Source organism: Eleutherodactylus coqui, chromosome 4, assembly GCF_035609145.1.
Source record: "Eleutherodactylus coqui strain aEleCoq1 chromosome 4, aEleCoq1.hap1, whole genome shotgun sequence".
NCBI lineage: Eukaryota > Metazoa > Chordata > Amphibia > Anura > Eleutherodactylidae > Eleutherodactylus > Eleutherodactylus coqui.
This window is the reverse complement of record NC_089840.1, coordinates 193,387,955-193,401,102: the sequence shown is the minus strand read 5'-3', so window position 1 is coordinate 193,401,102 and position 13,148 is coordinate 193,387,955. Positions and strand designations below refer to the sequence as shown.

The window sequence follows — 13,148 nt, the reverse complement described above, 5'->3', positions numbered from 1 at the left end:
TCCTTAAATACACCTCGGAATCTCCTTTTGCACAGAGTAAGGTAATATCTGCACTTGTAGATTGATATAACTCCCCCCACACTTTTCATAAAGCAAGATCTGAGATGAGTGTATTGTTTTGAAACATTTCAGACACGGAACTGTGTAATGTATGCTGCAGCTGCTGAATAACTGCTTTGCTTCGCAGTAAGAAAGTCTGGCACAAGAAAAGGAACAACTTATGTCTTTACTATTGTCAGGTGCCAACATCAGAACACCAGGATTGTACAATTATTATTTACTCCACTCTTTAGCTCCACTGATTGCAACATTGCTTACAAATAACATGCAAATAGGAAGATGGAACAATGTCTCTACAGCGCCACCTATTGGAAGGTAGCATTCCTGCAAGTCAACTTCAGGCCTTTTAACAAAGGCATGCAGATATGAAAAGATACCCTTCCTGGTCCACGTCTATAGGCCTCTCAATACCCAAGCCAGAAACCTACTGCACACTGATGAGGGGCAATCACCCCAAAACAGCTGTCTGTGTATGGTTGCCTTAAAGGGGTTGTCCCGCGAAAGCAAGTGGGGTTCAGCACTTCTGTATGGCCATATTAATGCACTTTGTAATGTACATTGTGCATTAATTATGAGCCATACAGAAGTTATTCACTTACCTGCTCTGTTGCTAGCGTCCCCGTCGCCATGGTGCCGTCTAATTTCAGCGTCTAATCGCCCGATTAGACGCGCTTGCGCAGTCCGGTCTTCTCCCTGGTGAATGGGGCCGCTCGTACCGGAGAGCTGGTCCTCGTAGCTCCGCCCCATCACGTGTGCCGATTCCAGCCAATCAGGAGGCTGGAATCGGCAATGGACCGCACAGAGCCCACGGTGCACCATTAGGAAACAGCAGAATTCTGGGTGTGAATGGTGAAGAAAACATATAAATCAATACATGTATTAAAAATACAAAAAGTATCTAAAAAGTAACTCTTCTTCCTATATAGATTTCTCTTGTATCTTGCATTGTTCATACAAGAAATCTAACGCTGGTCTGTACGACTAGTGGACATTAATATTTATTACGGACTGTCTTTATATATTTTTTAACTTTATTCCTTCCCCCTCCCGAAGTGGAGGTTTCGTTTTACTTATGATTAGGGTTAATGTGCCACCTACTGGCAGAAGTTTAAAAGTACAGCTCCGTGATAGCTATGGTTCACTAGAACACTGTTATGGTTGAAGCATATTAGGTAAGATTTACCAAGCAAAATACGCAAAAGCTCTGTTCTAATTTGCAACAGGAAGCTGGAGTACACGCCCGGCCCCAGATGTATTATGATGTTAGACACTTTTTGCGCCTTCGTTTTAAAAAAATATCTAGAAATGGGAACATGGCTAAAACGGAATTTTAAAATACTCCAGCTCTAATAGCATGCGCTACAATTTTGGCATAATATACCAGCCAGTGTTAGGCCGGCTTCACACGACTAGGTCGGATTCTGCATACAGGATCCCGTAGCGGATTCTGGCTGAGACTCCGACCGGCGACCCTGCGTACCCATCATTCCTGCATTGCGGATGACCGTGGCGGTTCACCTTCGATCATGCACAGTACACATTTTTTCCCCCAATATTTGTATTTCCTGCACTGTTGCTTAGTGATCACGTGGGTGCGTTTGGGCTGCAGGTCAGACGGCCTCCATTGCCTTCAATGGAGGCTGTCCACGCGGAGTCTGCAGCAAAATAGAGCATGCTGTGATTTTTCATCCGCTCGTAGAATATGCAATTTGTATCCGCAAGTGTGATTAAAAAAAAACAAAAAAACAAAAACAAAAGTACATACCTTTTAATGCAACAGTTTGCTGCAGATCCTCTGCACAGACGCGGTTCTGCAGTAGGAGTCTGGTTGGGTGCAGCCGGCCTGAGGTGGAGTAAAGAAAAGTGTCTAACCTATCAGGCTAACTTCACTCCATTGTTTTCAATCCAAGACCTTGCATCGTGTGCACCTAGTACATGGCGCTGCTGTCACATTGAAAACAATGTGGCTGTGATGCGAGAGCACACAGAAAGATAGAACGTGACGCGATTTGTTTCCTGCATAGCATCACATCACGGTGCCATACAGGAAAACATCGCTCATGTGTATGACCACATTCAAAAGAATGGGGTTCATATTTGTCCAAGATTTACGCATCTTACAGCACACAAATCTCACACGATTTTCTTGCCCATTTAAAGGCAGCCTCAAGCTTCATTCATATGAGCGCATATACGGCGCATTTTTATGGGCGACTGATATACACAACCATCTGAAGCACTGGTTTCCAATACATTCGTTCCCATGGGCGAATATATGGCGCGTAAATGAAAAATGGAAAATATGCAATATAAATATGAGCTGGCAATTATACGGTGGGCAAAAAGATAGTGCTGGTTCTATTTTTTAAGCGAGATACGATGGCGTCTCCCATAGACTCCTATGGGAGCTGAAAAAAAAAAAAAGAGGAGGAGGCAGTTTAGCAGCATACAACACTGAGAAAAGCTTACAGGTGGCGCTATATAGGCATTTTAAGGCATCCTGAGCATTTATGCCAAGTGAGGGTTTTCCAAGGTGCGAAGTATTTTTTTCACCAAAATGTCGCTCACGGTCATGTGAATGGATAAGAAAACACTAATCTCTGGCTGTGATCGTGGAAAATCGTCCCTTCATGCGAATTTACGGCGCAAACGAGAAAACGTAAAAAAGTATTTGGTCATGTGAAAGAGCCTTCAGGGTGAGAAATCTATCACGCAGCATGTATCATTGCGACAAATCTGCTGCATCTTCTGCCTGTTTGGAGTCCAATTTAACTCTTTCCAATCCACTGTCTGACGTCTTCCTACATTCTGATCGAAGCTTGTACAGCTCCAATGTCAGAAGACGTCCGGCAGGGTATTCTTTCTGTCTATTGCCAGCCACTCTGCTATTGAAGCCTCTCTGGCGCACACACACTGGCTTTAGCCAGCAGATGGCACCATTGTAGAACAGCAAAAAGAGAAAGCCTTTTAGGAAACCCGGAATCCAAAATTGGATTGGAAAGGGTTAAAGGCTGTAATAGTAAATCTCTCCCGTTGTGCCCTTTGCTGGCTTCTTATAAAGGGAGAGGTTTTTTTTGCTTAATCAAAGGAGGTAAATAAAATGCAGAGAAATGCTTTAGCAACATTAATGGTTTTCATTGCATTGTTGCTGAACCAATTATCTTCCTCCTATAATGGAGCACTGTATATCCATATAATACAAATTACCATTAGAACATGAAATCTAATAGAGAGGTAAGCCAAAGTGTGCTGTGAAGCTCTTGGGTCTCAGTGAAAGCACTTTACCCAATACCGACAGTGATTTCATACCTCTCTGCTACATTACGTATCTCCATGGAATCCCCAACACAGGAGTGAAACCCCGATTTATAGATTTCTTCACAAATGTTCTTAGTTGTGTGCCCATACGCCCACTTGTGATAGGTAACTGCATGGCTACCATGTAACAGCTTCTCTTTGCTTTTAATATTTGAATTCATCTCAAATACTGTGTGTCTTGTTGCATGGAGAGGAAAACTATGTAACAAACTTCTGCATAGCTTAAAAATAAGGTGGTGGTCTCGACCGTCTAGCAGCAGATGGACCTTAAATTTCACCCATGACTATAATGGGTAGTTTGATAAACCAAGTGTAACAGCTTTTTTTTACGAAGGCCTCATGCCCAAGGCCGTCGCGGATTTCTGCCACGGAAGTACCGTGGTCGTAAACAAAACTCGGGCCGCTGGTGATCACGGAAAAACGCATGTTTTTCCTTGGTCTCCATTAATACTAAGTTAAATGGGACCTCCCACGGCATAAATCCGCGGGAAATAGAAAATGCTGCGAGTTGTTTCCAGAAAGCGGTAAAATTCCGTGTGTCAGCATTGGCAGGTTAGGTTCAATGGAACCTAATTGCTGCGGGAACTGCGGTGAAAATCCAGTTGTGGGCATTAGCCTTAAATCTGTTAGGTTTACTTGCTGCAGGCCAATAACAATTGTGTGTGCATGGACCCCGACACAGGCAGAATCCCCACTAGTCTGAATTATGGACATCATGCCATGCGCTGCAGCATTGTCGCCTCCCATAGAAGCTGCAGCTCTAGTTCTCGTTTTCTCAAGGGGGCCTTCAGATTTCAACCAGCCCTAACTGACCAGTCACAAGTCTGAGGCAAATGTTTACAGGTTTTGCTGTCCGTCTGCCCCATTTCTCCCCCCCCCCTCTCAAATATATATTGAAGCCAGCCTGTCTAAGACACCTTTTATAACAAGGTGGGTTTAGATACAGAAGGTCAGTTCTATGCATGATAGTATGTATAACAGTCACCATATAATAGATACTAGTTCTACAGTGACAGAGATTACAGTGTAATTACCTCCAGTGAGCACAGGTGATGCAGTCTCAGATTGTAGTCACTTGCAGACTCTCTTCTCTATCCAGGCCCAGACCACCATGAAAACTTCTTCCAGACCATGACATCTCTACACACTCTCCCAATCCTGCTGCTTTCCTTTACCTAGTAACAATGGCCACTGTGTGCTCCTACAAATAATACCCCTCTGCACCCCCACAAAATAATACTATGACTGTGTCCCTTGAAGGTCATAGCTTCCACAAAACTCCAGAAAGCCATGAAAAACTTTAGGAGGCTGCTGCTTGACACAGAGCAGATGTGGAGAGGAGTTGGTCTAATCATGCTACAGTGCTGGATCAGGCAGCAGCAGGAGTTGATGTTTTTTAAAACGTGTCCAAGTACAATGTACTGCAAGTAACTTCTCTTCCTTTATTTAAGAAACACACTCCAATACCTTTGTCTTCTCTTCGAGACTCACATAGACTTGCACAATGTTCAACTTCTAACTCACACACATCACATGCTGTGGGATTGGAGTAGTCAGTGCAGCGCCAACGTGAGCTACACAGAGGGGACTAGAGCTTCTCAAATAGAGGAACTGGTAAAGAAAAGTTCTTGGAAGTACATTTCAATTACTCGGGGTCACAAGCAAGGGCAGGAAAAAACCCCACACCAGCAGAGGCAAGGATACGTTATTAACGGTGTTACTCCCTCGTCTATGCCCCTGCCTCTAGAAGAGAATATGGCTAGGGCCAAGTGGAACTTTTGTAGTGTTACTGATTGAATTGATGTATGGAGCCATAGTCTAAAATAATACATTGAACTGCATGCAGCCTTGTGGACTGTAGCGGTGATTTGATAGTTAGAAGCTTTTAGAAAGTGCAGTTACACTTTGACGTGTCAAAAGTTTTGATAGCTAAGGATCCGGCCGATGAGACTCCCACCACTTGCCAGAACAAGCTAGTATTTTGCCCCTTTTTTTTTCTTCAACTGTTGACCTGTTCTCTGACGAACAGGGGTCCCGAGCAGCAGCATCCCGCCCACTTTTAGTACAACAAGGCCGATGCCATCAGTGGACAGGGGAGAAAGTGGCAGCGCTGCACTTCTATTGCACTTCCTACTCCCCATTATTGATAGGACGTCCGAAAAAGGAAAACCCTTCTTTGTATATGGTTATCTGTTCACCAGCACCTTTCACGTGAGCTAGGCTGTCATGCAGTAAATTGGATTACTCCAACCTTTTAACATTGCAATTAGCTGATGGGACTTTTATTGCCGCAGTTTATAGAAACGTTACACACAACTGACCTGGGATTGCCTGCCGTCCACGTGAGGTTATGATGAAGAGTAGACGTTTCAGCAACGAGTTGAGAATGTAAATGGCGCTAGTAATCCAGTGACTGATGTTATTAGCAATCACCTTACAGCACATAGAGAGCAAGACCGTTTAATACGATTGCATATAAAAAACCTTTACACATGACACAAACTGGTCATACTGTATATGCTTTCTAGTGTTTGTGTAGACCTTGTGAGCTGTAGAGGCACATGGGCTGTGTGGGACCTGCCCTAGCACACAACCCATATAAAAGGCTGACGCTATAATCTTGTACAACCTCTTAATTACAAATATAAATAGTTTGGAATTAATGAATGTATGATGGACCAGCCCCAATACATATTGTAGGCTGCTTATCTATAAAAGACAACTCTTATAAACACTGTGGGCTAAAGGCCCATTTAGACGATGCCCGACACTCGCTCGCCCGCACCTCTCCATTGACTTAACATAGCAGACATTCAGTACTGAACGGCCGCTATGTTAAGTCAATGGAGAGCTGACCGATCAGCTCATCATCCATTTTTATGCTGCATATCCTGCAGCCTCCCCCGCTCCCTGCTGGCCACTCTGTGAGCGAGCCAGCGCTACTAGCGAGGACACACAGGAACGAGTGTCGGGCATAGTTTGTCCTGTCTAAATGGACCCTTAGATACAGCAGCTAATCTGTCTACCTCCCCGCCACCCTCCGGATGATATTCCGTGTGCGACATAATCGTTGCACTCAGCTGTGTGAACAGGCGTAGTTTCAGCATCAGTTCATGAGAGTTATGGCCGCGCTGTGGCTGTGCAACGGCCACAAATTTTCTCACCCGTGTGAAAGAGGCCTGAAACTCAAGCAGCAGCCTCCTAAAATTTTTCACGTTTGAGAGGCTGTAAGGGCATAATCCCTGAGCTGCAGCGACTCCATCATGACTGTGGTGTATGGATGCATTCACATTAACGTTAAATACACAAAACACATTTACCACAGAAACAACTTCTTTAATAGTCATAAGTTCTTTAATAGTTTTCAGACAAAAAAATGTACATATTTTCCGAGCTATAGAAAGAAATAAAAAACCAGGGCAGATTCGGATTAATAGAACTATTTTATATATTTATTTGAAAAATACTTACAAAAGCAAATGTTTTGACACTAAAATATTTAATTTATCCTCTAGCTGTTAACATCAGTGGGTTTAAGCATGCAGTGATAACAGTCATCTGTTATGAACTTGCTACAATTACTGGAGAGAAGGAAAAAGGGGTGGGCAGGGCATTCTTCAACAACCGTGGCGTTGCCCCCCCTCCTCTCCCACCTCCCTTACAGTAGTCAAGATTTGTGCTTAACTATCTGCATGGTTAATGCTGGGTTTGCTTTTCAACTAATACTTCCAGTCCCGACTGCACGCTGGTTTATTGTACAGAGCGCCACTGGAAGACCGACCGCCTGAGGCGAGGGTCTTCCGAATTTTCTTTTTTCTCCGCCAGTGGCTAACAGGTCCTCTTCTGGCAGCAAAAAGCTATTAAGGTAAAATTTAAAAGGAAGGACCAACTATACTATACACCCTGTAAAATTGCAGTGCATGGGTAACTTAAACGGATATGGTCCTTTGGTCGCATAGACGCCAAAAGGAATCCAACACATAACAAAAAACGGTTAGTTTATTCTAAGTATCACCACTGCAACATATAACTATTGCTAACTGAAGCAGGGTCTGAAAGAGCAAAGGCAATGGTTTTCCAAAATACTTAGGTTGTACTCCTTGACTGAGTAGTTGATAAACACCCTGTACACATTAAACGCTCTATTTTTAAGCATATTATTGCTAAACGAGCACCATACTGACAAAAGTAGGAAAATCAGCAAATTGTTCTCACGGTTTGGAGTGGAAGAATGATTTGTCAGCAATTCACACACCTGAAGGAGCTGTGAGCCTGTAGAGTATGGACGTCTTCTAGCTCCGATGTTATTTCATTGCAAAGCCCTCCTACACCAGTTGGGCAACCTAAAATAGTAATTACGATTCCAAATCTTGACCAAACATCTAGCACAAAAGGGACTTTCCACAGGCTTAAAGGTGTTAAGACAAGACTGGCAATCACACTACAAACAAATAACCTCTGCATTACAAGGCTTGGGTCAAAGGTGTAAGATGCAAATCTGGCAGCTTCTTCAAGCAGGCATTCTGGACAGCTATACAAATACGTTTACCTCCCGTTTCTAGGTAAGGCAGAAGTACCCCTCCAGCTGGTTGTACCGTACATGTCAGAGGCAGATGAATAGGTCCGATTTGGGGAAAATGCTGGATGTGGTCTCCAGCCCCCCATCTGAGGGGCAAAACTGTTCTGTCTCCAGTCTTCCTCAGGCGGGATGTCTACTCTCCTAGGACCCTGGACTCTAGGCTGTGGAGTAAAAGCTTTCGCCGACACATCTCCTCTACCCATGGAGGAACATGGCATACTTAAGGTGCAGTACTCTGTAGATGGTGAAGGTCTGCGATTCATCTTATAGGTCTCATAGCCCCGGTAATTTGATTCTTGTTGAAACAAACCATTTTGTATTCTTCTGCCCGGTGAGCTAGAATTTACCATGTTTTGGTCGGGGCTATTTGCCTGCACCGTTTGACTTGACCTCTGGTGGTAGATTGGAATATTATGTTCCACAGCTCCAGGTTGTTGCCAAGAGTCAGGCGAAGACCTCTGTGTCGAGTATAAATTGGGACCGATCTTGGATGCCCTTGGGAGAGTTCCATAGCTCACTGCCATATCTGAGCGTTCGGTAACCCTGATACTTTCACTCCGGTCAGGCAAAGCCAAAAGCTTTTGGACAGCTGGGTCTCCTTAAGTTAAAAGGGAGAGAACATGCAAACCATTATTTCTCTATGCTAAAGTACCGTACATTTTATCAATTTAATCAATATTGCATTAGTTCAATTAAAACATAGTACATCAATCACTAAGGCTCTAGATTCAAGCTTTAAAAGGGTATTCCAATCTCGGGAATCCTACATCAATGTGTTTGACGCTGTAAAACAATGCCCTCACCCAGGGACGTAACTGTAGAGGATGCGGTTGCATCCGGGCCCAGGAGCCTTAGGGGGCCCATAAGGCCTCCCTTCTCCATATAGGGAGCTTAGGGCTATGAATAAAGCATTATAGTCGGGGGGCCCAGAAGCTTCAAATTACGCCTCTGCCCTCACCCATAAGATGTTTATTTACAAAATGCTCTGTTCTCCACATATCAATTCCACTGTCCTCTGTTTACAGCTCGTTACCAGGGAAACAGACCACTGCTTCTATGGAAAGAACCAGCTGTGCAGGCAGCTCTTGCGCACTCTTATCTAAACCTGATGGCCGGGATCTCAGGAGAGCATGCGCGCCAGCTTTCAGCCTGGCCACCTGCTACCGTTTTGCTCTGCCACTTCTTTCCATAGAAGAGGTGGTGCCAACAAGCAGTAAACAACCAGAGGAATCAGTATCTGGAGAAAGGAGCACTTTGGAAATAAACATCTTATGGATGAGGGCATGGTTTTGGAATTTCGAACCCCCTGACATAGGATTTCTCGATATGGGAATACCCCTTTAAAGCTTAAGAGGTTATCCAGCATTTAATCCATCAGAAACCAATTTTTATTTGAGTTATTAGTAGCATATAATCGGAAAGTTACATAGTTTCTCCAGTCACTAACATCGCCACAAGACTGTGCCCTTGCTGTCTTTCTAGATCATTGATATTCCATATTCTGAACATGTGGTGGTTTCGCAGCATTCACTGCTTCAAGATGATGTGCAGCAGACTACAGGGAGGTGAAAAAGTTGAAGAGTGGCAGAGAAGTTTGCTACACTGCTGGACTACGGCACCACGTTGGAGCACAAGATGAGAACAACTGAGCAAAACAACTAAAATACAATATAGGAACAGCACTCAGGTGAACCTTCATAGTACAGAAAGAAGTATACACTGTGGGAAAAACACAAAACTTGCATAAAAAGGGGCATTCATCTGAAGCACATGGTCTATCCCAAGTGTAAGGGTTGACTGCTGCACCCTATATACGCCCCCTGTTGCCAGACAAGAGTCAGATTTCTTTAGGCTGCCTACCCAACGGCGATGATCCACGGGCGATAAATCGCCCACGGATCATGCTCTGCAAAGCTTTCCATAGCGTTGCTATGGAGAGCGCAGCACCGGCGTCCACGAGCAGAGAATCATAGCAATTCTCCGCTCACAAGATTTAAATCGCAGCATGCTGCAATTTAGATAGGCTCACCAGTGAGACCTGTCAGCTCTCCTCCCCCGCGGCAGAAGATTGCTAGCGATATTCCGCTCCCTTCAAACCAACGTAGTGGTCAGCTGCTGGAGCTTTCACCAAATAGGTTAACAATAGAAAAAAAAATGTATTTAAAAAAAAAGAGATCCTGCACGGACGGGAGCTCCCCATGACGTCTTTTTTTGGCAATTACAAAGCTCAAGTATTGGTCTTTGAGGGGTCTCCACGGAGGGGACCTCCTACACAAGTCAGTCACTTGTATTGAGATTCCTCTAAGTATTTTGTTCATTGCTCCCCCAAGAAGTGCAGGATCTATTTATAAGCATTTTACCAATATCCAACTGAAAAGGACTCAGAAGGGCTCAATAAGTATGTTTTCATGCAAACAGACTTTTTGGATAACCCCTTTAAAACTTGAAGTTAACATTTGAATAAAGTAAAAATGCAATAAATTACTGAAATATTGTATAATATATTAGTGTATAGAAGAGCAGAGATATATAAACTGCTACAAAAGTGAAAAAATCTGCAGGGGGGTACACATAACCCATATCATATGGCTCATTTTTAGAATGCTGTGCGTCAGAATACATGCTTATAATAGTGTCTTACTTAAAGAGACAGTCGCCTACTTTTAGCCCTATGAGCTAAGCATTATGGGCTAGAAGCAGGTGACCCACTGAGTCCGGGATGTAAGTGTTATACTTGGCTTCCCTGTCGTTCCCCGTGTCAGCACTGGAAGCTGCTGCTCAGTCTGCCCATTATAAAATCAGAATGGGAGGACTTCTTAGCAGCGCCGCTCAATGTAGTGCTAACACTGGGGAATTAGGACGGGAAAATGTGGGACGGGGAAGGGGGAGAGTATAACGTTTACATCCCCGGACTTAGTGTGTCATCTGCTTTTAGCCCATAAGCTTAACTTATTGGGCTTTAAAGACAGACTGCATTTGATACTTCATATTACAGCCACCAGGTGGCGCATATCTATTATTATATCTTCATAGAAGGGGAGCAGTTCTCGGTAGCTGTAGTATGGTTGCATAATATGCAATGTAGTTTGTAAAAAAAAAAAACAAACAAAAAAAAACAAACATAAAAGTAAAACATAAATGGGCTGCAGCACCGGGTAAGGATTTGCCCAGAGAGCACCAATCTTAAACCAAGCACCCTATAGGGAATAAAAATGTCATCTTTTTGTGGGGGTTACAGCTGTCAGTAGCTCACAGACAATACATTAATGGCACATACTAGTGACAAAATATTGCTTGAATCCCATTAGGGCTCAGGCTGCTAACTCCACATTGCAATTGGCCATTCATTAAGCAGTCAGTATGGTATAGATGGCTTTCTAATGGCAAGCAGAATTCTGATTGCAGCTCTGGATACGTATGGTGCAGAAGACATTTTACTTCCCTGGTACCGATCCCAAGTTGGAACAAAGTATGTACATAGTTACTAAAAGCATGCTGTATAGGAAATCTACTTGTTCCATTAGTACGGCTTCAACTTAAAGGGGTAATCCCAGCTCAGCCTTCCATGGCTAAGAAACTCGCAGTTATCTCTCAACCACCTTGCTGGGTGATACAGAAACATTGGAGGCGGCAGCCTTACGCCATTTCCCTAATGCTCACTGAACACAAGGCGTCTTAGCTGTTTCCGTAACACCCAGAGAGGAGTGGGGAAATAGTCAGGGTTTTCTCATCTTGCACGTGCGAAGCAGCCCTTTCAAACAGTTGATAGATGGGGCGCTGTGGGTCAGATAAGTTATATTAGCTGTTCTCTGCTTCTTGCCATGTTAGAATAAAGGAAGTGGTATATGGATGACAGTAACATGTCTACAGGGTCAGCCTACACAGGACTGGTTTATAATCTGCAACAATAGGGTAGGATTTATTTAAAAGAGTTGTCCAACTTCTAGCTGTTTAGCTGTAAAAAGCAGACATCTCCGTACATTGCATGGTGGCCCAGGTTGGTACTGCATTCCGAGTACTATTGAAGTGAATAGTACTCAGCCTGCAGTACCAACCCAAGCCACTATGCAATGTACGGAGCTGGATACTTCATGCGGCCAGAAGTGGTACAACCCTTTTAAATCAAAACCATTTGCAGAGTTGCGTCATTTTTTCTAGATACATGTACACAGCCTGAGAATTGTGGAGGCAGTATAGTGTTATCAAACCATCCAAGCATACTTCGTTATATACAAGGAAATTCAGAAAAAGCAGAACTAAAAACACAGCCAATTCAAGACAGCACAAAGGAAATAGGGGGATAAGAGAATGGCTTTCAATGAAGTCTACCAATAGCATACATGAGATAAATAAACCATGCAGGAGGGTTGTGTGCAGTTACCTGGTGGTCTGTGTGCCTCACCCACCATGCTGGGCGCCAGTACCTCATGAGATGGGTGTTGCATCTGGGATGGGTAGTGCTGGGGTTCATAGGATAAGACAGAAGGATTGTGGGTATAAGGGTAGGAGGAGGAGCTGTGAGAGCGATGACTGCTGTCCACAAGCGGTTTCCTCTCATTGGATGCCTCCTTTTAACAAATGAAACAGAAAAAAAATAAATACACCCAATAAACGAGATGGTTAATGTGAAACAGGATAACATTTCGTCAGAGAACAAATACTTGCTTGGGACAACATGTGGCTAAACATCAGGAACAAAAACTAGTACTAACTCATCCAAAGCCATCTTACAAGCAGGGGCAGACAACTTGCAGGCCATAAGACATGGCCACATTGGTCAGACACCCAGTACCGGGATGCAATGCAATTATATGGAACACTTAGCTAGATCAGCATTTGAGAAGTGATTATTTAGGAGGAGGCAATTATAAAAACATTTAGCGATTCAGAAACAAAAGCAAACTTATCACACTGAAAATATTACCTATCCACAGAATACATGAGAAATGTGTGATTGATGGGGTATGACTACACAACAGTGCCCCCCCGAGCCCCTCTAGTGAATGGAGCGGCAGGGCACATGCATGACCACCTTTTCATCCACTTCCATGAGAAGCTCAGCTGTCTCCATATACCGTGAAGGTAGCAGTGGTCACACATGTGCACCGCCACTAGGGGTACACCATTCTAGTGATCCCTGGGGGTCCCACAGTCGGGTCCCCAGCAATCATACATTTATCACCTATCCACA

At 43.8% G+C, this 13,148-nt stretch overlaps 1 protein-coding gene across 4 annotated transcripts in view; it reads right to left on the bottom strand.

The window, feature by feature from the left end:
• Positions 1-6,812: 6,812 nt before the first annotated feature.
• The window catches only part of USP54 (ubiquitin specific peptidase 54), a 91,112-nt gene continuing 84,776 nt past the window's right edge, over positions 6,813-13,148 (bottom strand). For all 4 annotated transcript variants that reach the window (XM_066600502.1, XM_066600505.1, XM_066600504.1 and 1 more), the window contains 2 exons: positions 12,339-12,525; positions 6,813-8,555 (listed from right to left, as the gene is read on the bottom strand). In XM_066600502.1, the coding sequence (XP_066456599.1) occupies positions 7,924-8,555; positions 12,339-12,525 (819 nt within the window). In that variant the 3' untranslated portion in view covers positions 6,813-7,923. The remainder of the gene's footprint in view (positions 8,556-12,338; positions 12,526-13,148) is intronic.